Source organism: Drosophila serrata, unplaced genomic scaffold, assembly GCF_035046125.1.
Source record: "Drosophila serrata isolate PLE 108 unplaced genomic scaffold, ASM3504612v1 contig_272, whole genome shotgun sequence".
NCBI classification, from domain to species: domain Eukaryota; kingdom Metazoa; phylum Arthropoda; class Insecta; order Diptera; family Drosophilidae; genus Drosophila; species Drosophila serrata.
In genome coordinates this window covers 10,635,205-10,660,563 of record NW_028257170.1, presented here as the reverse complement: position 1 = coordinate 10,660,563, position 25,359 = coordinate 10,635,205, and the positions used below count along the sequence as shown (strand labels likewise).

At 42.4% G+C, this 25,359-nt stretch overlaps 4 protein-coding genes across 20 annotated transcripts; 3 read left to right on the top strand and 1 right to left on the bottom strand.

The window, feature by feature from the left end:
• Nucleotides 1–8: 8 nt before the first annotated feature.
• On the bottom strand, nt 9–3,092 carry LOC110189961 (uncharacterized). Its single transcript, XM_020960249.2, has 2 exons — nt 2,575–3,092; nt 9–2,474 (listed from the first exon to the last, which is right to left on the bottom strand). The coding sequence occupies exon 2, from the start codon at nt 2,467–2,469 to the stop codon at nt 184–186; it is 2,286 nt and encodes a 761-aa protein (XP_020815908.2). The 5' UTR covers nt 2,470–2,474; nt 2,575–3,092; the 3' UTR covers nt 9–183.
• On the top strand, nt 2,791–22,324 carry Pka-R1 (protein kinase, cAMP-dependent, regulatory subunit type 1). 17 transcript variants are annotated; one of them, XM_086833707.1, is made up of 6 exons: nt 12,934–13,023; nt 14,229–14,390; nt 18,843–19,202; nt 19,284–19,658; nt 19,731–19,867; nt 20,202–22,324. In XM_086833707.1, the coding sequence occupies exons 2-6, from the start codon at nt 14,382–14,384 to the stop codon at nt 20,284–20,286; spliced, it is 966 nt and encodes a 321-aa protein (XP_086689833.1). In that variant the 5' UTR covers nt 12,934–13,023; nt 14,229–14,381; the 3' UTR covers nt 20,287–22,324. The 17 variants fall into 17 exon arrangements, with proteins under 17 accessions (XP_020815697.1, XP_020815698.1, XP_086689830.1 ...); XM_086833708.1 differs by having other exon boundaries at nt 12,941–13,078; XM_086833706.1 differs by having other exon boundaries at nt 12,941–13,078; nt 19,728–19,867.
• On the top strand, nt 22,309–23,804 carry LOC110189839 (uncharacterized). The gene is made up of 2 exons (XM_020960044.2): nt 22,309–22,717; nt 22,781–23,804. The coding sequence occupies exons 1-2, from the start codon at nt 22,309–22,311 to the stop codon at nt 23,149–23,151; spliced, it is 780 nt and encodes a 259-aa protein (XP_020815703.2). The 3' UTR covers nt 23,152–23,804.
• LOC110190133 (uncharacterized) lies at nt 23,777–25,327 on the top strand. Its single transcript, XM_020960456.2, has one exon. It carries the CDS (start codon nt 24,798–24,800, stop codon nt 24,990–24,992), a length of 195 nt encoding a protein of 64 aa, XP_020816115.2. The 5' UTR covers nt 23,777–24,797; the 3' UTR covers nt 24,993–25,327.
• The last annotated feature ends 32 nt before the right edge of the window (nt 25,328–25,359 follow it).

The window sequence follows — 25,359 nt, the reverse complement described above, 5'->3', positions numbered from 1 at the left end:
GAATCAGGTTTCCAGTTTTTCTTGTTTACTGATTTATTTATTATTTGATGGGAGTGGCTAGAAAAGGCTCTATTAATGTACAATGTAATGCATGCAACTAGGAGTAAACTACTACTCGTGTCCGACAGCACGTTTCCGGCTGGCTAAATGCTCGTTCCATTTGGTGCTGATGCGGTTTGCCGCCTAGTTCCGCTTCCCGTCCTCGTAGTAGGCGGGCAGATCCGCTTGGAGGCGCAGCAGTCGCACGTTGGTCAGCAGCTTGAACTCGTTCCGAGGCTGTTCGTCACCGGCTTGCACAAAGGTGGACGTGTAGGTGACAAGCTCCTGGGATCCGTCCTGATCTAGATCGGCAATCAGCATCGAGTGATCCTGGTTGTTCAGATCCGGTTGGCAGACCAACTCGGTGCGGTCGTGGCGACAGAACTGGATAATGTCGCTCTGCGACGTGTTCTCAATGTGAGTGTCGGCGCCCACGAAGAGCACAAGGATCACAGTCTCCGTGATCCTATGCATTTTGTAACCGGCGCTAGAGGAGAGGCCACTTGTTTTTGTCTGGTTCTTGGAGGTCACTCCAAACGTTTCCCTTTTTTGTATTAAGTGCTCGAAGACATCGAACTCCTCGTGGTGCGGTGGGAACTCATGCTCTTGCGCTTGGCTGCTCCTCTTTACCCGCTGAAGCTGCTGCTGTTGCTGCAGCTTCTTTTTTGCCTGCTCCTTTTCCTTGTCTTTAATTGCATTCATATTCTTAGTGTGATTGTTGCTGCCACTTTTCTGGACATTGTTGCTGCTTGTGCCGCCGCTGCTCGTAGAGCTCTGCTTGGCGGGCTTAAGCGGACCGTTCCACTTCCAGAACTTTACCACAAAACCGGACATCTGGCTTTTGGTGTTCTTGAAGTGCCATTGCGCAGGCACCATTCCGTACATTGCACTCTTACTGAAGCTCTGCACCACATTAGGTTTGCCGTCGCGCACCTCGCTGAGGACAAACGTGACATTGCAATCCTCCGGACAGCGACCGCGATTCTCCAGCACAAGCTCCCGTCCGCTGAGGCTGTAGATGTTGCGCTGCGCATCCATATCCCTCCGCTGGCCGTGATTCCGGTGCTGTGCTATCTTGGCGGTGGACAGCAGGCGCTGACTTCCTATTGATTTGTTCGTGATCAAAGTGTAGAGCACGTCCAGGCCCTTCGAGCGCAGCTGTTCTGTGCCATTCGCCCGTTGGCAGGTGAAGCTCACATTGCCCGCCTCCAGTTTAAGATTGCTCAGCTTGTCACAATCATGGCAAGTAAAGCCACTCCCTATGGGAGTTCCTTTTCTGCCCGACAATAGGCGCAGCACGTTGCGAGCCTCCAACTGGCCGGCGGATTCGGCCTTTGCTTGGGCCAGCGATTTGGTGCGCTGCTCCAGCGATAAACTGGTGACTAGCAACAGATCCAGCACCCCATCGCCATCCAGATCGGGCAGGACGATGGGGAAATCGTAGGCATCTACTTTGCGGGCTGAACGCTCCTTGAACAACCAGAGCCACTGTCCGGAAACAGGATTAATGGCCCCCAGTTCACCGGATTCATCGAGCACCAGACAGTCCGTCTTTCCATTCCCATCGATGTCTACGAGGGTGCAGTCCAGGGCCACCGGCTCGTCCACCATCTCCACATACCAGGCCACAGCCCCAGAGCTGCCGATGAGGCAGATGATGCCATTCCGTCGTTCGTTTCTCGGTCGGGATTCCGGAAAGAAGGCATCGCTGCGGTACATAAAGATTAGATTATTCTCCCAGGCCCGGTACCCACCAACGACGTTAACGCCTCCCTTAAGCTCCGCCTGGGTGTAGTTGTTCAGCCAGTTGTGGGTCTTGATTCGGTCCCCCACGGCTGGACAGGAACCAGTGCCGTCTGGATTGCCGCAGGGCACTATCCACACGAAGGACACCACGGCGAAGACACAGAGCAGCAGACTTCCGATGAAGCAACATTTCCTCGCCGGCGACATGGGCGTCCTTTTGGTTGCATCATCTGCGCCTTGGGTGCCGCCCAAAATGGCAACATTGTCCGCATTGGAATCGAATTCGCTGTTGAAGTGGGACAATTCCGATCCCACGCCGCCATTATCGCTAAGCATGACGGATCGGAAGGTGTTCTGCATGTTGGTGGTGTAGCTGCTGCCCTCTAGCTGGAATTTTTGTGGGTTTCCCGCCAAGGCTGTCGGATTTCGGGTCACAATTCGTGTGGCGGTGGGTGCAGCTCGAGTATGTGGCGACTTCAAAGCCAGTGTATTTGGTGGAATGCGACTCCTTTGCGGCTGCAGCTGCAGATGCTGATGCTGAAGATTCTGGAGTTGCAGTTGGCGGTGCTTGGTGGTGTTGTGAATCTCGATTTCCTCGTCCGATTCGGAATCGCTCATCGCCTGCCTTAGCGGCGCATAGATGCCCTGGTGGCCAGCAGCGGGCAGCGATTCTGTGTGCAGCATTTTAGCTGCAAGATTCACGAAAAACCCTCGGAAAAATCAATATCCAAACGCCGAACAAAATGGAAAACGAACTGAAAAAACCGCGAAAAGTCCAAGTTAACTTACCTCCGTTCGATGGCACAAGCGTTCACTGGCATCTAACATCCACATAGCTACTGCTTTTGATCTTTATTGGATTAGGCCAAACATTAATTTCAGCGGAAAAACACCCTTCGAAGAAAGCTTTTCCCCCCAATTCAAATAGTTTGTGTTCTTCTTTGCATTCGTTCGTCTATCGTTATCGTGTTTCGCAACAGTGTTGGTAAACGCGTCTATCGATTTATCGCGTTATCGTTAAGTGCGTGACCAGTTGGGACGCCCACCACTACATGCACCAAAAACAACAACAACAACGCCTATGGTTTACGTGCGTGAAAATTAGTTAAGTTTTTAGTAAAAAAAGGAATTTTGGACGTTGTTTGAGTGATTCCAATATATCCGTATGCTGCGTGGAAGTGCGGGACCAGCGGCGTTCATCAGAAGGACAGACCGAAACGGTCCAGAAGTGTGAAATTGCGAAAGTGAAAACGGGGCAAGACGGAACGGAAAACGCAACAAAAACGGTGCCAAAAACGCAAAGAAAAGCTGCTAAAGAGGGGGAAAACCATCAGGGGATATAGCATCAGGTCAAGATTACTAAGTGCTTCAAGCATATATCCGCAGTATCTCCACTTTCCACCGATTTGCCAGCGAAACGGACCTGTAAACCAAACGCAACACCCACACACACACTCCACGTAAATTGTGTACATATATTGCGTTGTGCGGCGGCGGGTGAAAAGCTGCTCCCAAGTTGCTCCACCTCCCACTTCCACAACCACATCCATCTCCGCATCCATCGCACATGTCTTACATGATGGCCAAGACGCTGGAGGAGCAGAGTCTGCGGGAGTGCGAGCACTACATCCAGACGCACGGGATCCAGCGCGTCCTCAAGGACTGTATTGTTCAATTATGCGTCTGCAGGCCGGAGAACCCCGTTCAGTTCCTCCGCCAGTACTTCCAGAAGCTCGAGCGGGTAAGTGTCCCAAATGGCTGCGGTTCTTACCGTATCTGATACGTATTCAATATAGATTATTTTTACTATGGAATATAATACATACATATTTACATATTATTTTAGTTCACTGGGAACATATTTGGTTTAAACTAAAAGTCGTTGGCCGGGAATGTCGTTTGCTTGTTTTACTGGTTTCTAATAGAGTATCACTTTTAGGTATCCATTCCCTGCCTATTATTCCCGAGCTAAGCGTGCTTCGACTCCCTCGTTTTGAGGCATCTAGGATTTGCGGACCTAAACATCGACATTCGTTATTTATTCGACAAGTTACCTTGCGATTTGTACTCTAGGGCCGTATACTTCCTTACTTTAACGTAGTCCCAATTAGGATTATATGTAACAGGCAGAAGGAGACATCTCTGACTCATTTTTTTAATCAACATCACCAGAAAAGTCGATTTAGTCATGTTTGTATTTATGAGACTAGATGTACAGAAATTACTTAATTTAGAGAAATAGTTTTTTAAGGGACGGAGATAGTTTGTTTTAATTAAATTTATCCAAGCCCCATCAATATGAATCATGAAACAAAAAGTAAATATGGTACTTAATGTAAAATATATATAAATAATCTTATAACTCAAGCTTAGTCCATGAATATGATATTAATCAGAACTAAACTATAGTTACAACGGGTAACAATATACCCTTGTAAAGGGTATTATTGTTTTAGTGAGAAGATTACAATGCATTGAGGGAGACATATGCGATCCTATAAAGTATATACATATGTACATATATATTTGATCTGTATCAACAGTCATCTGTCCATTTTAGAGCTTTCTGAATGAATCCTTGCACATAGACTTCTTTCTATTGCAGGTAGTATTTGTACATATGTAAGTATTTGTTAGCACTTGCCACCATATCTTATGCCTGTCATAAAAAAAAACCAAGACTGAATCCGCTTTAAGTGGAATTGAAGATTAATTGGAATAGTTTGAACTCGTAAGATGAGGACTTCCTTCTTAATTTATATTCATTTGTTAAATCACATTGATTAAACGCCTTTTAATGGACAACAGCGTACTATAGTCGAATTTGTAATGGTTTAGATTAACGACTTTTTGATCGAATTATCTGCAGTAAAATCTGCACCGGAGTGGCTCCATACCTTTTTCTTCAATACATTTAAGACTCATAAATTAAGATTTCCTTATATAGGGCAGATTCATGAATAGTTTTACGTTTTGTTTACGCTCCTTAACAATGCCCAAGAATGCAACAGCCAACATTTGAGATCTTAACTCTTCATAGCTATGAAAGACGAACAAACTATATAAACTGGATAAGTTAACAAATGTACGAATAATTTTGGATGCTTTCTTAAAAAACAAAACCTTATTTCCTGAAAAATGTGCAGTTATGGGCCTAGACTTAATTGAGTTCATTGGCTGATTTTCCAACCCCTGAGGAGCACCAAGCGGGATTTGCTTGGTCAAGTTTTGGCTTGGCTCACGCTTAAATAAAAATCAATACGACCTGTAGTCTATTTTTAAGTGAAGTGTTAAAAAGACAAACACCATCGGCCACCATTAGGCGGATTTGGAAAGTAAAGATAATGGGTGTTAAGATTCCAGTTTGGAGCGGACTCCGTCCGTTCCGGGAATTGCACTGCATGCTGGGAGCTTTAAAGTTTTGCGCCAAGTTTATTTTGGTTGGCAGGTTGCAGCCAAAGCTTGCAACGCTGCAATGTAAATAGAACAGGGCACCTGTGGCGACGCTACCACCTGCCCCAGACCCTGCTCGGCCAGTTACAACCACCGCCTCCACCCGTCTCCGTCCTTCTCTCTCTCTATCTCTCTCTCTCGACGGACTGTTGCGTGTGTGTGCGGCAGCATCAGCAGCAGCAGGACTCTCTGGGGCAAGCTGCCTGTTGAATGCCGGACTCGGCGTCAGTTGGATTAGCATCCTGGCGCCGTGCAGAAGCATCCTGCGGTGGACAGCCATTACCACCTCGCTTGTTTTTTGTTCGGAGTCCGAGGCCGATTCCGACCCCTATTCCGATACCCCGCATAATGGGCAACCAGTTGAGTGTAAACAGCATCCAGGACGCGGTCATCGATCGCTTCCGCTCGGTGGCTTTGACCACCGACTCCAACGGCGCCATGCGCATCCGCTCCTTCTCGGAGGGCGTCGTCACCACCGCCCACCACCATCAGCAGCACCACCACGACGAGCAGCATCCGCATTGCAGTGGCCGTGGCGGTCGCATTCTGCGCGAGAGCAGCATCGATGGCGGCGTGGCCGTGTTCGATGCCCTGCTCCGGGACGACCACGAACACCGGCTGAGTTTGGACGCAGTGCATCGGATGAGGCATGTCCGCACCTCGTGCACCACGATTCCCGAGGAGGATGCCGTCAGTGATCGCAGCCTGCAGATGCATCTCTCATCGCTGGCCCGGGAACGGGAACGCGAAGTAAGTTCAGAATGCGGTTTTGGGTTTTGCGAAAGCTTTCGGCGAAATAGATTCCAAGTGTGTGAGTGTGCGCGTGGGAAAAGCTTCCACTTCGGTTGTTTTACGTTTCTGTGTTTACTTGGTTCGGATTGTGTCTGCCAATGACAATGTCCTTAACTGTGGCGCAAAAAAAAACCTAGTAACAATTTTGATATCCTTCTAAAGAACAACAAGGAAGAGATCAAATAGTTAAAAATGTATGTGCAAACAATATTGAATTGAGAAATGGCTGGTGATTACAAATCACTTTTTTATATGTGTAAAAGTATGCTATACTTTCTTACACCGGAGTTATTTTTGCCCTTGATTGCTTAGTAATTAATAATAAATTTGATTTGATTTGATTTTAGTGGTACTTATGGCTTAGTTATTATTTTCACGCTTTAGTTAATGTATTACATTACCAACAATTTAAAATCTGCTTTAAATTGTAGCTTAAGTTACTTTTTTTTGATCATTTTGATCATTTTATATACACTGGAGAATACCAAAAATTCCTAGGAGTGCAAATTCCCTTAAAAGGATGTTCTAAAGTTTTCTATTAAATGTTGCAGGTACCTAAATCTGTGCAAGTTGGATTATTTTTACGATACAATATTTTATGGAATAGTTTTGGACAAGGAAAGGAAACTTTAAAATTCAAGTGATTTTTGTAGAAAACCAGTAATTAATTAAGAATATATTAAAGTAAAATTAATATAAGTGAAAAGTTAGATAGAGGATTATTGTTACCCCTTGTAAGGGTATCCTAATTTACCTGACACAATCGCTCAGATACAGACGGCGGCAGCTTTTTGCAAGTTAATGTCGAGTTTGCACTTGAAACTCGAAGGGAACGCAGGGCAAACGAAATCAAAGCGCTTCCACCTCTCTTCCACCATTCCTTTGCCATTTCCTTTTTTTTTTTTGCTTTGTAGCTTTAACTGTCGCTGTTGGTCCTGCGAAAGCTTTCCCTTTGCTGCGTCATAGCTGCGCGCCTGTCGGTGTGTGCGAAAAACTTTACTTTTTGGCCATTTCTCTGGTGTGGTGTGTGTGTAAATGCCTGTGTGTATACATCCCTTTGCTGTGCGTGATGGTGAAGGTCATCCTGTCGTCGTCGAGATTGCGATTGTGGTTGTGGCACCGAGAGCGAGAGCTGGCTTCCATGCTCGGCTGCCTCAGTCACTTTTTGGCCACCGTCAGCGACCCATCGTTGTCCCTTTTTCGCCAGTTAACGAGTACCATTCACCTTTTACCATTTACTGCTGCCATTTACCGATGTCTTTGACTCTGGCTGATTGATTGCCACGCGAATTGCGGTGCTCCGATCATCGAATTGTCCACTTTTACGGTCGTGTTAATGCCGTTTTTACGGCTGTCATCGCTCCGTCCGGCGCTGTTTACGCCGGCTTCTGATTAACAACCGAATCGTGCCAAAGAAGGAAATTGGAAAGAAAAAAAAATAGGAAGAACTACGCCGGACTCCTTGTCGTCAGTGTCCGCAAAAATAGCCAAAATTGGGCCATAAAATAAACAAACAACAAATAATTGTTGATGTGAAGGGCGCTAAACCGGAAATAAAGGGAAAGCAGGCGAAATGGTGGGTAAACTGTCAAGTGTTAAATACAGTTAATTGGGTAAATAATTCGATTAGGAAAGGATTTGTATTAATGTATATAAAAACAACGATTCATAGCTACCCTCTTTCTACTAAATCAAAGCATTCATTATATAGCTGTGTTGGTTTTTTATTTTATCCCTCACGTCATGTTTTGTTTTAAAAAAAAGATTATTATTACGATTATATTTATAAAAAACCATAATTTTTTTTAAATATTCTTTCAAAAATGTTATCATGTTAAAAGTTTAAAGAAAGTGTTGATAGTGTTGTTTGTGGTGTTAATTACGAAGTTTAAAAGTTTATTTTCAGGACAGATCCATTCATAATTTTTACAAATAATATTAAATTAAATTGAGCTTGGATTACATGTGCTTAATTCACAAATATTTTGCCATTTGGCTTACATTTCTTGCTTTGTTTTTATAAACAGTAATCCCTTATCTTTATTACTCATACGCCATGTTGCCCCCCTGCTTATATATTTTGTCCTTAAGATTTAATTTGGTTTGTAAGCGCTCTTAACCCTTTGTGCGGATAAAATACTTTGTGTTTATGACCATAAACCCTACCAAGGATAAAATATGGGTATTTTCTGTGTTTTTGGAATTGGGAGAAAAATGTATTTCCGAAATTAGATTAACCTCTATATCTGATCAAACACACTTAACATGCTTAATGGGATAACAAGGTATTCTTATTCGCTATTCGTATGCTTAATCGTCCTTAAAATGCCATGCAATGCTGATAGAAACTAGAATTAGCCACAACATTAAACCGAATACCATCACTTTGTACACTTTTTATTCCTGTTGTCCGTTGTGAACGCAAAAGCATTTGCCATTATATATTTAAGTGGCTGTTAAACTGGCATACAAATCGGATTCGAAAATTGTCCCCTCCATTTTGACCTCGAATTATGCTCTTTACTTTGCTATATTGTTATTTTTTTATTGGGAATTATTTCCTTTTTATGCGTTCGCGTCTGAAGATAAAAATTTTTCGTGATATTTTTAAGTGGCCCGAGGAGAAAGTGATTTATGAATGAATCCCCCCAGGGATTATGCTTGATACTTAGCATATTGAAATTTTGCACAAAGGCTTTGTACATATATTTTTGGCTCTGCACCGCAAGTTGGTGGATAATTGAGATGTCGTTGGGGTACCCTAATGCCCAGACCACGACAACTACTCCATCTCCACCTCCACCTCCACCTGCTCTGGATTCCGGGTTATGGCATAAATAAATTATCGTTTATTTAGCGCTCGAGTTGGAGGCAGGTTTCTGTTAACAGGTCGTGGCATTTATCGAGGGACGAAATCAATGCGTAACTTCTATGTAAATAATACGCACAAATAAATATGTATATAAAGGGGGCCGTTGGAGCTGCCGAAATGTATCCGTGTATCTCAGTATCCGTATCTCTTTGTGTGTGTGTGTCCTGCCGGATGTGGCGACCTTTTGTGTGCCGATCCATTAAGCGGCTTACACTCCTCCGAGTGTCCATGAATAATTTGGCCAATAAAGAAAAAGGCATACTTTCCGGCGCAACAGTTTCGTGTGCTTGGATTTTCGAAATTAAAAATTCAGCAAGGTACTGTCATGCCATCCTTGGTAATTTTCCCCGACACACACAACCTGAAATCCTTTTTCTGTCCCGCTGACGTCATTGGGCCAGTGAAGAGTTGGCCAAAAACTCTTCAGGCTTCAGCTGTCAATTTGCTGCTCGGCTGCTTGTTTTGTTGACAGCTGTGACGACGATTGCGGCGTGTCCTTTTCGCAGGACATTTGCTGGCCATCAAAACGGGCATCTGGATATCGCAGAATCGATGGGGGTTATACCCCCTATGTATGTATATGTATACGCCTTTTGTGCGTCCCCAAAAATAATGTTTATGCAGGCCAACGCCAACAAAAGGTTCTCTGGCATAACCAATGGCTTTCCCAAAAGGACCAGGCCGGGGGAGGCTGGCATTTTCGGGGGCGTGGCAAAACAAAAAGTTCACTGAATTGGAAATTTCGCTGAACCAACTTCCGAGGCGCCCGAGGGCGGATGCAGGTCGGGTTGTTTTATGCGGGTCTATTCAGCTTTTTAGTGGCAGCATTTTAAGCTCACAAAATGCTATGCGCTTAGAAAAACTATGCATTATATATGAAATTTTACTAATTAGTACTTTAAAGTAATAAATGAAGTTTTAATTTAATTTTTATGAGTAAAATATAGAACAAAGTGTCTAGATGTGAGTTAATAATTAGCAATAATTGTTTCTAATATTGTAGAAAAAATATAAATGATAAAATAATTGATATTTAAACATGAAAAAGCTAGATTACATAGATTAGACCAAGGAAATTAGCTTCGCGAGTCTGGTCTCTGAGCACCTTTTGCTTTAGATTTAAATTTTCCTCCGACTCCCCCTCTTTTATTCTCAGTGTAGAAGTGTAAAAGCGCAAACGCGTGCGAGGGAGAGCGATATTTTCTGCGTCAAGTAGGGCGCAAAATTTTAATTAATTCGATTATGAAACGCATTCACACACACACCCACGGACACCTGATGGTGCCGGCATAATGGAAGCTGGAAAAAGTGCCACAGGAAGCGAGCAGACAAAAAGCTTTTCCGCATTTTAGTGCAGCGCATCTTCCTTCTCCCCCTTTGCTTCCGGTTTCCCCCTGAACTCCTGTCCTTTCCTGCCAACTTGCAGTCTCTTCCGACGTGCCAGCTTCCATGATTCCACCAGAGCTCCAGGCCAAGTTTGCCGTTGACAGAGTGAAGCCAAGAGTGAGGCGATAGAAAGTTGTGGCCAATGTTTTGCTTGGCCCACATTTAATGAGTTCTGCTCGAGGTCCTAAAAGGAATTTAAATTGCCAGCGAGCCACAACAAAATGAGAAGGGAAAAGGAAAACGGAATTTTCCACAGTCCTATGATACCTAATTTAATTTTTTTTATCAGCGAACTACACGTGGCTGCTTTGTTTATTTGAATATTTATTTAATTAAGGAAATTACCAAAGGCTATAAAATTAGATTTTAACGATTTGGAAGCGATGAAATCTAAAATAAATATTGTTATATAGATATTCATTTTTAGTAGCCTCACTTTTAAAGCATTTCTAGTTTTAATCGATGGCAGAATAATGTATATAAACCAAACTATATGAATTTTAAAGGAATATCTACGAATGCAAGAGCAGGGATCCCCCTAATATGTACTTGATTCTAACAAGAAAGTATTTTCTGACTCATTGCATTTTTCTAATTCTCAAGATGGGAAAAGAAAACAGGTTTCTTCGTAAAATTGCATCCAATTGTCGTCGGCACTAGACTCTCTTGAGAGGCTTTTGCCTCCAGGCGCTGCTCAAATTGGCATACTTAACCTGCCGTGGCACCTGCATCATGACCTCAAGGTCCTCCGGCCACTGGAACCAGCCCGACGACGAACCTCTCTCAGGTTGCAGGTTGCTGGTAGCAGGTTGCAGGTTGCTGGTAGCAGGTTGCAGGTTGCAGATTGCAGGGGTAATCCCAACTAGGCGACTTCGAGGGCTCTTCGCCGCTTGGACACCTTGAGCTCTTGCTAACGAGAGCATTGCCTGCTGCTGCTGCTGGCTTCAAGTGTCTAAATCCGTGCGTTACGTATACGCCATGTTGGCGGGGTGGCATTAAATCGCCGACACACACGCATAATTGCTAATGTAATTGTTATTGACATTATATCAAAGTGAGTGCGAATGAATTTGCATGTTTTATGGGCTCGAGAAACTATAAATCGACAGCGTAGCAAATCAAATTTGTTTCCGCCGCTGCCTTGGGCAAATAAATACGAAAAAGAAAAAAGAAAAACACAGAGATAAAAAACGAAACAACCGCCTACAATCTTTGGATTTGTTGTTGATTTCTTGTCTTCTTGGCACCGGCGCTCAAATTGATTTGCTTTGTACGGTGCGCGACATGAGGGAATGAGAGGTGCGCGCTAAATGGAATGGAACCTCATCCACTCCCGCGCCCTTCGACCAAATAGGCGTATCTCTCCTCTCTCTCTCACTCTCTTGGCCACATATTTTGTGGTCGGCATTAGTTGTTGCTCATTTGTAGTTTTGATTGTTGTTTGCTCTTTATGATTCCGCCGCCGGTGGTAGCTCAAAGGGTTGAGACGACAAACACTGGAACCCGTAGCACTGCCGGTCCGGGTTCGAGTCCCGGTAGTAAGTAGCATGGTCACCCCCGGACCTTCCTTCCATTTTCCATTGAACTTCTCCCCTCACTATTGTAAAAAAGTTGCTATACTACAGTAATTGTACAATAATAAAAATTCAGCTCAATAAATAAGAAAAAAAAAAAAAAAAAAAAAAAATAAAATCTTTATGATTCCCCATTTTGCGGACTGTTCTTTTTAATATTTCTGTAGCTTTTCAATGACTTTTACTTTCGCTCAGATCGGTAGACACTGAGAGAATTTGGTATTTAATAGAATTAGAGGTTAATTATAATGAAAAATATCGGTATCAGATATATTAAAGGCTAAATCTATTTAGTTAATAATATCTGCAATAAGTATTACTTTTTATTTCTCTTTAAGATTTAATTGGCATTGACTTTTTGCAATATCATTGTCGTTCATACTTAATCCTCAATAAACCCACCTTCATTTGCTATTTTTAAGTAGTCTTAGCCTTCATTTATACACAGTTAAAATACCCTAGGAGTATTATATGTTTAAAAACAAATTTCTATATATTTCTTTTTCATAAAGGTTAATAAAACGTATATTTTCTTCTAGTGCTGAAATAATAATAATAATAAATTAATGCAAAATTTGGAAAGTTAATTTCCAATCCAATTTAGGTTTGGAAAATAAGCTATTTTTGCGTTTAGACACTTCATTCAAGGATAACCTTGAGGGAAAGGCAGATCTCTAGATCTGCTAGCTGGAGATCTCCCTGTCCATATATAGAATTTTTTTTCATACATATTTTTAGCGAATGAATCCAATATTGATGGATACATTTTTTTGCAGCTTAGTTTTGAACTATTCCCACTACTTTTGATTTTTTAGTTCGTAAAAAACCAACCACAAAACCGCAAAAACGGTCTGCAAATCACCACACATAACGGAATCGCACAACCACCCACACGCACCCTTCAAGACCAACACTGAGAGATATACACACACACACACACACACATATACATATGTGAGGGCACTCATGCTAGTGTGGAAAGATGAAGCCGCTGCTGACGTCGACAGCGACGTCTACGTCTACGTCGGCGCAACATCAGCGGCAACGCCAGCTGAACGCGAATTTCGAATTGAGTTTTCAGTTTGTGTCGCGCCTCCGTTTTGTAAATACGCGAAAAGACATTCGCCGAGTCCGAGTCGCAGAAAAGCAAGAAGAGCAACTGTAATAGCAACAATAGAAACGGATAGCAACTAAATAATTAAAACGGAAACGGCGGGTAGACAACAAACACTACTACAGCAACAACAACAACAACCACAACAAGTGCAAAGAAATGAACAAATTAGAAGAGCAAGAGGGCTTGAGAGCTCTGTGTTCCTGCAATTGGATTAATTAAGCAATTATAAATGGCAGGGAAACAAAAAGCAGCCGCAAGCAGCGCAGGAGCAAAGAACAAATTAAATTGGACACTAGCGGGCGAATTAAATCAAATATTTATGTGTATAATGCATACATATGTACGCGGGTTCTAGTGACGCACGATCTCATAAATATATTTTTAGGATCTCTTTCATTTTTTTATATAATTTTATTTCATAGTCGTTGCCGCTCATTTAAGCCAATTAATTCCATTGCGATTTCTTTTAATAGACCCAGCGGCGTAAATATTAATCATACGCAGTGGGGTCCCTTAGTCCTTTACTGGCTCTTTGAGGCTCCACTTTAGAATGGATATAATAATAAAATGAAATATTTTGAACATTTCTAATCTTATGATAGAAATTGTATACTTTTTTAATTAATATCTCTGTGTTAAGTCAGTTGTCTGTATCAAAAAAGCCCCGATTTGACATCATAGCAAATTGTTAACTGTTCTTCTTGATTAAAAAGTATATTAAAGTTTTGAAAATAAGTTTTATTAATTTACCTTCTTTACTTCCTTTAACTAAAGATCTTTAATTACTTAATATCCCATGCTTTCAATTTAAAAATCAACCCTTTGTGAGTTTTTCCCACTTTTCTTGGGCTAACCGAAAGTATTTCCAATTTAAAGCGAAACATTTCAAAGCTGTTCGCAGCATTTTTGAATATTTATTTTTATAAAACTTTGACATTGGGTTTGTCATTGCTGCTGCCACTTTTGCCGCTGCTGCTGCTGGCGGCTGTTTTTGCTCGCCAGTCCACGCCGCGTATACGTAATATTTTTATAATTTTCCTGCTCTTGTCGGGTTGCCTGCTCTAGTCGTTGTGTTGTCTTTTCCGAGCAACTCATTATTATTACAAATCCGAGAGTGAAGATCCATCGCAGAAAGGAACACTATTCAGAATTAAAGAGCTTGTTCAGAATTAAAATCTTACACAAATCTTACGTCGCGGCGCGGTTTCTCACTGCATTATTGTTGTTTGTTTTTCTGTGTCCATATTAGAAGCGAAGCGTTTTTCACAATTTGTTGCACATAAGTAGCACACAAGCACCAACACACGGATAATCAAAGAACAAAAAAAAACACCCATAGATACACACCAACACTCACGCACACACACACACACAGAGATACTGAGGCTAAAAACACAGAAACATGTCTAAGGTTTGCCATAAATAAATGAGTCTGTTAGTGGCTGTCATAGTTTGTAGACCATAAGTCTAGTTCTCTACGGCTATTCAATAAGCGCTTATTCATATGCCGCTAAAATAGAAATAAGTAGAAACTACACCCTCGTGGAGGTAAATATTTAGTATTCGGTTGCACAATTCTGTGCACTTGCCGTTGCCACCACTGTGGATGTCCCCCACAGAAGTCGTCGACGCCTCCGCTGGTTTATTCATGCTCATTGGATGCAACAATGCCGCCGCGTCCACAATTGCAAGCGGCGTCCATTATACAATATTGCATGCGTCGGCAATCCATACATACATTCATATATACAGATGTTGTTATATTCTGTGTCCAAGTTCTGCTACGGGTCCTACCTCACAGAGGGGGATCCCATTTGTCGCCTCATCAGTGACCCATTGTCGCTGTTGTAATTCGCTTTCTACTGTCACTAGTCGCAAAAGTGTTCTCATTAAGCTAAAAACTGCAGGCTTAATTCTTAAAAAGGCTATTTTTTATAATATTTCTAGCCTGTAGAAATTCTGTAGATCCTTAGAAAACAATATATGAACTAGATTTTAAAGTATTTTCCTTATATCTCCTTATTTCCTTATGTCTTATTAATAACAGATTAGTTCATTGAAGTCAAGGCATACAAAATATCATTGCCTACTTTTAGACACATTTTTAGGGCAGCTTCTCTCACCAAAATGTTGTTTTAAAATATTTTAAATGCGTACCCCTAAATAACTATATTTTTTTGATAGAATGCTTATAGACCACATAAAACAATTCAATTTAAGGTGATTTGAGTTTATAAAGCCTTAAAAAGAGAAGAAAGAAATATATTGTAGAAATCTATAGATAAACAATGTTTTCAAGAAAATGTATTCTTTAAATAGTTAGTGAGCAAAAAAACAAAGTAATAACAATTTCTAAACTACAATAGAGCTAAATTCTATTAAAAGTTTACTTATAAACTAATTATGTTGTCATTTGCAATGTAAATGTGTCAAATTAGTCAGTTAACTTTTCGCTTCGTGGGTTGAAAATGTTACACTCTACCATATCTTACCCTACACCTCTGTTAGCAATCATTAAAGATGATTAAACATAATTGATTTCGTAATAGTAATAGATGAAAATTTGCGGTGATTAGTCTTCATTACTCAACCTCCAACCTGAGTTGTACTGAACCTTAGCGGCCCCACCTCTACCATCGTCTAATCAAACCTGCATTTGTCTTGATTCCCATAAATGTTGTTTTGCTTTTATTAGCGAACATTTCGAAAGATAAGGTGCGACGAGGAGCGGTGACAAGACTCCACTTTAAAGTGGTTGAGCCCCTCGACAACCTAGGTGCGGGCTAAGGGAACCTATGCCAATCAGTCAGGCAGGGCTAGACCACAGAGTCAGGCCATCCGGGCGGGGATTGGATTCAATTTACAATGCGAAATCGATTTCCGTTTAATATGTCACAGGGAACGTCGCCAAAAGCTGGCTCCGCCCCGGGGAAAACATCGCGGGGAAAACATCTGAAAAAGGGTGGGAATAGGGTATGGCGGATGTCCCCCGGAAGGGTGAGCTGGTGGCTGTGTGGGCGATTGGTGGGTGGCACATGGCCAATGCCAAAGCCAGAGCCATCGCCAGAGCCAGAGCCAGGGCCAGGGCCAATGCCAGGGCTATAAGTTGGCTGGGCGCCGACTCCGCGTCTGCACAAAGGTCACGGTCACATCGCTGGCACACGCGGCTCTCCCAGCGCCGGTTCTGGGCGCTGTCCCTGGACAAAATGGCCATAAACAAAGTTGCAGTTTTGCAAATGCAAACGGGTGGTGCTCTTTGGGGTGGCATGTAAATAGTGGGGACTTTGACTGCATGATTAACTTACATTATAGTATGCAAGTTGGACGTAAATACACTCGCTGTTTTTGCTTTACCATTCAGAAGTTCTAAATCCCTTTTTAAAGAATTCTTGTCTGTATTTGTATTAAGTTTGTTAAATATATAAATCCATATTTTTACTTCAATAAAATACATAACTCTAATGTTTTATTAAGAATGTGCCTTTAAGGTGCACCTTAATTTTTTCTTTGTCGACCAAAAACCTCAATAGTATTGTTTTGATTTTTGAAGGCTATATTCTTAGGTTTTTTTAAAGGGTTTTTCATTGGTAAAAAGTAAAAATAGGAAGAAGTGGATTGTAAAGAGACCAAAAACGCCTTATTCGAGCCAGCTTATTGAATGATCAAGAAAACAGATTAATCCAAAGGTTTATCTTGGTACCTGTAATAGGATAATATCTCATTATTAGCAATTGTACATTTTAACTATCTTATATACCATAAACAAAGTAATACTTATATTGTACATAATGATTTTATTTTGTATGAAAATTAAGATTATTTGTTGATTAAGATAATCTCTCTAAGAGGTTCTTCCACTTATCATAAATAAACAAATTATCTTTGTGATTAAAGTATTTTATCGCACATAATGTTTTATAATGCATTTGTTCGAGTGTATTAGGATTACTTGGCTGCCACATTACGATCCATTTGTATGCCAAACGTTGATGAATATGGGCAACAGGCAGTATTCTCGATATTTTCTGTTTTGACACCTGACTTCAGCAGGGGCGGCAGGTTCCTTCAGGTGACTGGCAGCCACCCAAGAGCTTCGTCAATTGATTGGGGCGACATTCGGGGGAATTCATTGAGCAGATCGATCGTATCGTATCGTCATCCACGTTCCATGATCGCTTTGCCCAGCAAATTGCTTAGCTCACCTTATAATTGACGGTTTCTGTTGGCAATTTCTCCCCCCGAATTTTTGTTTACACTATTCGTGCGTACTTCAGGCGATTTCTCGCTTGGCATAATACGCGTTTGTTTAGACAATAAAAATTAATGAGCAGCGTTGTTCATTTGAAGTTCTTTGCGGGGTTTGACGGTGATGTTTATGGTTAAAGTAAAATCATTTTCGTTGAAGAGGTTGCGGTCGACTGCGGGAATCGTATCAAGTGCCATTATTTTGTTGATAAATCCAAACACTCGAACGTGGCTGGGAAAGCATATACAAGTACATATTTCTTTTGTGATAGAAATATGAGAGTTTCAAATTATATAAAGCATAAAGAAAATTGTGTGTTTTCTTTAAGTTTTTAGGTTTCTGTTAGATCTAGATTTGTTTTTTATAGTAGTTTCATTGTAAGTACATGTCTTTAAATTATAATGTAACTTCAATGGTTCATTTAAGTTTAAGGATGAATCTCTAAACCTATAAATGCCATTATATATCCTTGAAAGCACTTTTGACATTAGCTGTAATCTGGTTGGTGCCCAAAATGTGGGCTGCTTTGGTTATATCTGCAAGTGGATCAGCATATTTATAGGATACGCAGCCATAACTGCCACTTGCAGTCAGGTTGAGTGACAATTTAATGCAACTTAATCAGCGTCTTGTGGCAGCTGGCCATTTCTGCTCAACTGCGTTGACGTCACAGTGGCAATCGCACTGCAATTGGACAGAACTGGACAGGAGGACAGCTGGCTGGCTGGGTTGGTGGCATTTCAAGGGTGGTGTGTGTGTGAGTGCATCCGCCTTGATTTGCATAGGAACCAAAGATAAACAGAGCAACAGACAGGAAGACAGGGGAATGCGCAGCAAAAGTCAGAAGGCAAAGCTCTTTGGCTCCACGACTCTTGACAGCCGCCGGAGCTCGGGAGCTCGGGTGCTCCGGAACAGAGCTTAATCAGTTTCGGGTGTGGGCGAGAGGAGCTTTCCCGGGTGCGACGCATCTCCTGGCGTATGCACAATGTTGCAGTGAATAACCACTGGTTGCAGTTGCCACACTCCCACCGAGAGTGACGCACATTAATCCGGCTTGTAAAGAACGTACTTTATTTAAAAGCACTTAATTACTCCTCTGCCATCGAATTGATATAAAGTGAGAGAAAAATCGATCAGTTGTGGGAAAATGTTTCATAGTGAAATGTAGTTCTATTGCAAAAAAAAGAAGTCTTTAGAACTTGAGGATAGCATTAGTTTAGATACATATGTTCAATAATATTTCTTTGACTGCAAAGAGTTTCATACATCATTATTGCAAGCAATCCATTTCCAGCTTAAAAACATATATTTCCTTAAATAAATGCAGGTTTAATTTTATAGATATATACGTTTTGAAAGGTTTTTGGTTCAGAATCAACGTCTAGACCCTTGAGATAATTATTTTAAATTTAAGAACTCATTTTCACTTCTAGACTTTTCTTAATTACCCTATAAAAATGGTCTACAAACTATAAAAAGCCCACCACTTGCACAGATTAACTTAAAAATAATTGCAGTACCATTAACCTATATTCAGAGTCTGATACGATGAAATTTCGAATGGAATCAACCAGAATAAATACTTATACTATATATATTTTTATATATCTTTGGCAGGAACAAGTCAAACTGGATGCCAGTAGACAGGTAATCAGCCCCGACGACTGCGACGATCTCAGCCCGATGCCACAGACAGCAGCTCCGCCCGTGCGCAGGCGCGGCGGCATATCCGCCGAGCCCGTTACCGAAGAGGATGCCGCCAACTACGTCAAAAAGGTGGTGCCCAAGGACTACAAAACGATGAACGCACTGTCCAAGGCCATTGCCAAGAATGTGCTCTTCGCCCATCTGGACGAGAGCGAGCGCTCTGATATATTTGATGCCATGTTCCCAGTGAATCACATCGCCGGCGAGGACATCATACGGCAGGGCGACGAGGGCGACAACTTCTACGTGATCGATGTGGGAGAAGTCGATGTGAGTAGTTGTCCAATTCTAAATATCTACATTATTTTAAAGTCGTGAATCCTTAATTGTTCAAATTATTCTTATTTCCAGGTGTTTGTCAACGCAGAACTGGTGACCACCATTAGCGAGGGCGGCAGCTTCGGCGAGCTGGCCCTGATCTATGGCACTCCACGCGCTGCCACCGTGCGGGCCAAGACCGACGTGAAGCTGTGGGGCATCGACCGCGACTCGTACCGCCGCATCCTGATGGGCTCGACAATCAGGAAGCGCAAGATGTACGAGGAGTTCTTATCGCGTGTCTCCATCCTGGAGAGCCTGGACAAATGGGAGCGCCTGACAGTGGCCGATTCCCTGGAGACGTGCTCCTTCGAGGATGGCGAAACGATCGTGAAGCAGGGAGCCGCTGGCGATGACTTCTACATCATCCTCGAGGGCTGTGCGGTTGTACTGCAGCAGCGTTCGGAGGTGAGTGACTGATCGGATTACCGGATCACCTGGAGATTCACCTAACAATTATGGCTTATCTAATCCCAGCAGGGCGAGGAACCCGCCGAGGTGGGGCGTCTGGGTAGCAGCGATTACTTTGGCGAGATTGCTTTGCTTTTGGACCGACCAAGGGCGGCCACTGTCGTGGCCCGCGGACCGCTCAAGTGCGTCAAGCTGGACCGAGCGAGGTAAGTATTGTAAATCAGTGTTGGCATTTATGTTTTTAGTAAGGGAAATATGTAAATAGGTTAGCATGAAAGATAACGTTGCGCAGTTTCTGCAGCATATCTGCCTCTCAAGACAATAGGATTTTATTTTCTGAAAGATTTCCTTTGGTTTTCTCTATTGAACTTTATATAAGTTTATGGAAGTTCTTCTCTGAAAACTTGGGTACGAGCTAATAATAAACTTTAAAATTTATTATGATGAATCCTAGAAACCTAGTTGAAATGCCTATACTGATACAAATGTATTTTTTAATCTTTAATTATTACTAATTATAATCTCATCTTTTTAACACAGATTCGAACGTGTTCTGGGACCCTGCGCTGACATCCTTAAGCGCAACATCACGCAGTATAACAGTTTCGTTTCGTTGTCCGTCTAAGCAGCAGTAGCAGCAGCAGCAAACATTACAACAATTCAACCACAGCAAACAGTAGCAGCAACAAAACCAACAACAACAACAACAACAACAACATCAACAGCAACAACGCAGCGAACATGAAAATCAACAAGAAACTAACAAAACAAACAAACAAACAACAACAACACGAAGACGAAGAGAAATAAGTGGATGATAATAGAAGAGAAAACGCTCAGCAGCATAAATAACAAAATTAACGTAAAATATTTAAGTGTGTAAAGTTAATTTGCAGCCAGGAGGCCAGGCTAGGAGATCGAGTTCTGTCAGAGATTCAGAATATTCCGAGGGCGCTGCGGGGCTGGAGGGCATTAACAACAAAAACAAAAATGTTAATTATCTGATTCTGTATGTTGTGCTGAAGTTAAATAATTGTGTATGTGTGTGTCTCTGTGTTAAGGTTGCGGCGGCATGTTCCCCCGCACACCGCAACCCCCCGCATCGGAGATAATTTTTCCCAGGCTTCACTCTCTTATATACTTCAATTTCCAACGACTTCTTACGCTCTTCGCTCTATATATATATCTCTATAACTTAAGGAACATGCTGCCTCCCCAAAGCGAAAAAAAAGAAACAACAAAAAAAGAAGAAAAGAAAACAAAAACGTTTCATCCAACTGACATCTGATTGTTTTTTAAGCAAAGAAATAAGCAAGATGAATAATTGTAATAAGTAAAATCAAACTCAAACATAATAACGCAACTGGCACACACAGGCGCACCGAAAACACGCACATACACACACACACACACACACATAGACAACATAGACACACACACATATCTAGACAAGAGGGAAATGAAGTCATAGTTTTGTCTAGGAAAATGAAAGACGGAAAATGAAAAACAATTGTATTTTGCTTGTATGATGATTCGTTAGCAGAACGGCAGGAGTTCGGAAAATGTTTTTATTATTTTTTAATTTTAGTAAATTATTTTTAATCGTAAAGCTTAGTCAGCGACAGGCATTACAAAATGGAAACCTTAAATTGAGAATTAAAATCAAAAGAAAACAAATTGAAGCGACATGTTTCTTGTTTCACCAACGAACGGTTTTCGTGTGCGAGTATTTTTAACATAGTTTTATGATTTCGTTAAAGACTAACTAAGGCTTTTGGTTCTCAGCAACTGCCAGCTGCTAAAGAGTGTTAAGGAAGGATATTCCCTAGATTAAATAGAGTTGGAAAGTTAGCACAAGATAATGCGATGAATAGAAGGATAATGATAGATACAAAATTTTTGTACTTTTCAGTATACTGAATATATTTATCATTGCTTCTTGAGTTGTGACCTTCTGTAAAATGAATGATACCATACCTAAATATATTCTAAAAAGAAACTCTATAGGACTTATGGAATATCCTTCTTAAAGCGAGCGTGACTGTGTGTGTATGTGTGAATTCGCGTGAATCCTTGCTGCATATATTACCCAAACGAGAAGTTGCATTTACCGCGCACTCTGACAAAAAGCTAAGGAAAAGAAACAGATGACAAACCAATTTGTGTGTATATATATTTGTAAAGCTTATATCTGCTCGATAGATCATGGCGCATTATCTTAAGCTGTTGCTGCATAACACACACCACACACACCATACAACACACACCTATGAAGCTACATATACATAAATGCAAAAGGTTGAGCCTAGGAAGATTTGAAGGGGTCTGCGCAGTGTGCGGACCACGTCCACTTGGGGCGTCGATGGACGACCCGCCGGCGGGTCAAGGAGCAAATGGAGAAATAAAAACAGTAGGGAAGGCAAGCTAAATTAACTTTAAACTGCATGCAGAGATCGAGATCGAGTGGATTATACAATTAATTAAAAAAGAAACAAAAAAACAAACAAACAAAATAACATAATATTATCAATGTAAAATCGTATGTAAAAGCCAAGGCAGAAAATTCTATAAAACTGACAACAAACAACAACAAAAAAATGAACAAAAAATACAAAAAAGAAACTGAGAAATAAATACATTTACATAGATGTTGCAAAAGTCAAGCCATGCGATCCTCCCATGGATTTCCGCAGACTTCTCTGTAGATTTGCTCCTCCTGTCAGTCTCCTGTCACAGCTTCCGGAACGGCCCCATGTTTCTGGACGCCATCTTCTTCATACCGACACTGTTCACCTACCTGCTCATACTGCTGCTCACCTGCATCCTGTGCTTCATCGTTGTCTACATCAGCCACAAGATCTATATCTCCGTCTACGAGAACCTGCCGCTGGCCGGGCTGCCCAACAACTCTCGCCTACAGGTGCGACCATCTTCCAATCATGCGATGACCGTACGGGAATACCTCGAAGGATCCTTGCGCTACCCGCGCTCCAATCAGCCGAGCCTGCGCTCCATTTGGATCCAGAACCGCTCCCAGATTCTAGAGTCCTCTTCGGGTAAGATCACTGTTCGCTGGCTCTTTCTCCTCGCTACCTCCTGCTTCCTCATCCCTCTACCAGTTCTGCGGATAGTGCTCTCCCTGGAGCCCTGCTACCTGGTCAGCATCGAGTATAATGTGACGCCCAGCCGAAGAGCCCTCAGTTTTCTGTGCAACTGTCAATTGGATGAGCCCGGCTGTGCCGCCCTTGAGCCCCAGCCCTCGGGCTCCATCCACGTTGTCCGGTACTATGACCACCTCACCAATATTCCCCGCCTGCGTGTCATGCTCAAGTGCAACCAGCGGCGGCCGGAACCGCGCCCGGATAGCTTTACGCAGGTAAGGCTGGACGACGTTGTTCTGGAACCGCGGGATGCTCAGTGCACGGATCAAGGCGCCGCCTGCCGGCCCCACAGCCAGCGGAGCTCGTGGAACGTCCGGCAACCGGAGTGAGGGTAGGGGGATTTGGTTTCAGATGAGAGAAGAGGCGTCAGAGAACACAGCCATTGACGGGCTGTTGTGTGATGTGGGCCTGAAACTCGTTTTAATAAAGAGAATACAAAGATCAGGAGCCAGAGGTGGAATTGGAGGTGGCAGTGGAGACTACAGGGTTGACGGGTGGTCGGTCAGTGGGTCGGTCGCTGAGCTCACGACAGCTTATGGATATCGCGTGACAACTAGCGAAGGTGAAAGTCAGCACCCAAGCAGAGGCGTAGCCAGGGGGTGGCAACAGACCCCCGCAAGGAACCCAAACCCCCTTGGATCGTCTTTGTTGTGGAAGAACCTGAAAATATAATTAACTTCTTGCTAGGGGAAACTCCTCAATAAATTTGGATAGTTGTGGAGGAATCTTTTTCTAAAATTAGAAAATCTATTTTTTGCTCACAGTAAAGGCATTTTACAGTGCTGTGTTCAAAGTGCAGACTATAGGAGACATCGAATAATATATTTTCCAAATAGAAACAATGTAATGCACATGGAAGAGGTTTTAAATTTGAACCTTAAAACAACATAAAAACTCAAATGAATTGAATAAGTATACAAGTGTTTAGTTTTTATTGCTGAATTTTGTAGGAAGTAATAAAGAATTTTTGTAGCTTTTCTAATGATTTTTTCATAAGATTACAATTGAAAAAAGGGAATTTTTCAACCTCTCAAATAGATTCTTATCACACCGAGTAAATATTTGTGGCTACGCTCATGTCTTCTCATATCTCATGTCTCCCAATCTCAATTTTGTATGGGCCGTGTTTTTTCGGGGCTTATCATTCTGACAGTGGAATTCGTTATCAATAGATAAAAATGACTCCAGACCGAGTGGTGGTGGCGACGGGGCTATCGCCGTATAATTGCCAAATCACATAGCCCCCACCCGAATCCCGCCACCCAAGCGGGAGGAGAGACCCCAAGCAATTCGCTTGACGCCATTTCATTCTTTATTGACGCGGCCAATTAAGAAGGCAGCGCTGTTGCCTTGATTGCCTGGCGAATGGGTATGAATGTGACTCTGGAATTCCATGGACTATAAATATAAAAATCAAGCTGGGTCCCAAAAAGTAGCCAGATGCGGTCGCCCGTAAGCCGGGAAAACATTTCTAATCTCGGCCCAAGTTACACAGATTCAACACGGATTGCACAAGAAGCTTATCATCACAAAAATAAAAAATAAAAACAAACTGGACTGGACGCAGCACAGCCGATGGAATAGCAACAAACAACATATACTACAGCAACAGTCTGGCAACGAAGCGTATACGTAATGGCAAGCAAAGTTCCATTCATTTAACGCGCTCGTTTTCAGTTCTCGGGCAGGTGTCAAGCGACGCACACACACGGTACAAGGCACACGGCACAACGAGGCGCGGTATCAAATCCGAATCCGAATCCAGAATTCCATATACACACGCTATATATGCTCGCTTGGCTAATTAACATACAACGCGGAGACCCCGTCGTCTCTTTACCCTTACCTGAGCTGTCCGAAAGTTCAAATTGTCGTACGCTCCACACACATCACATTTCTTTGCTCGGAAGCTTCAGTACAAAGACAGATCGAAAAATTTGAAGGAGCATATTTGGTATAAAGATAAGCGATCAAGATGCTGGATCCCATATCGGACACGCCAATTGTATTGGCCTATGCCTTTATGTCGCTGCTAGTTCTGATTGTTTGCTTCATAATGGTCAATGTGGTCCATAAGCTGTATCGCAGCCTCAACAGCGACGGATCGGCGGGTGTATCAGTCCCCCTGAAGACCGCCATCTCGGAGCTAGACGCCATGAAAACCGGTTAGCCAGCAGTCACCGGCCAGCTGCCAGCGAGAGGCGCCGAGAATCGAATCTCAGTCCGGCGACGGCGGCGGCGCTTCGGTTTTTTTAATTCAGGCGATCGGAGAACCAGCAGGCATGGCATGGCAGCTGCACAACCCACAATCACACACCCACTCGCACACGAGACGCCTGGTGATACAAACAGCAAAGCAATTAGCCATAGACAGCACGAAACTAGGCTTACACACCACTAGAAATTAACTTACTACCGCTGGTATCTAGTCAATTAATTGTTCATATTACCCTAAGGTTAGGTTACATATTGATATTGTAAATAAAGGTATCTTGAGAGCGATAATGGCTGGACGAGCGGCAATTAAGGTAGATTGG

Excerpts from the sequence above, each read along its gene's own strand:
- LOC110189839 (XM_020960044.2), top strand. The coding sequence starts at position 22,309 with ATGTTGCAAAAGTCAAGCCATGCGATCCTCCCATGGATTTCCGCAGAC. Across the intron at positions 22,718-22,780 it reads GATTCTAGAGTCCTCTTCGG|TTCTGCGGATAGTGCTCTCC; the intron begins GTAAGATCACTG and ends TCCCTCTACCAG.
- Pka-R1 (XM_086833703.1), top strand. The coding sequence starts at position 5,449 with ATGCCGGACTCGGCGTCAGTTGGATTAGCATCCTGGCGCCGTGCAGAA. Across the intron at positions 5,989-18,842 it reads CCCGGGAACGGGAACGCGAA|GAACAAGTCAAACTGGATGC; the intron begins GTAAGTTCAGAA and ends TATCTTTGGCAG. Across the intron at positions 19,203-19,283 it reads TCGATGTGGGAGAAGTCGAT|GTGTTTGTCAACGCAGAACT; the intron begins GTGAGTAGTTGT and ends TCTTATTTCCAG.
- LOC110189961 (XM_020960249.2), bottom strand. The coding sequence starts at position 2,469 with ATGCTGCACACAGAATCGCTGCCCGCTGCTGGCCACCAGGGCATCTAT.
- LOC110190133 (XM_020960456.2), top strand. The coding sequence starts at position 24,798 with ATGCTGGATCCCATATCGGACACGCCAATTGTATTGGCCTATGCCTTT.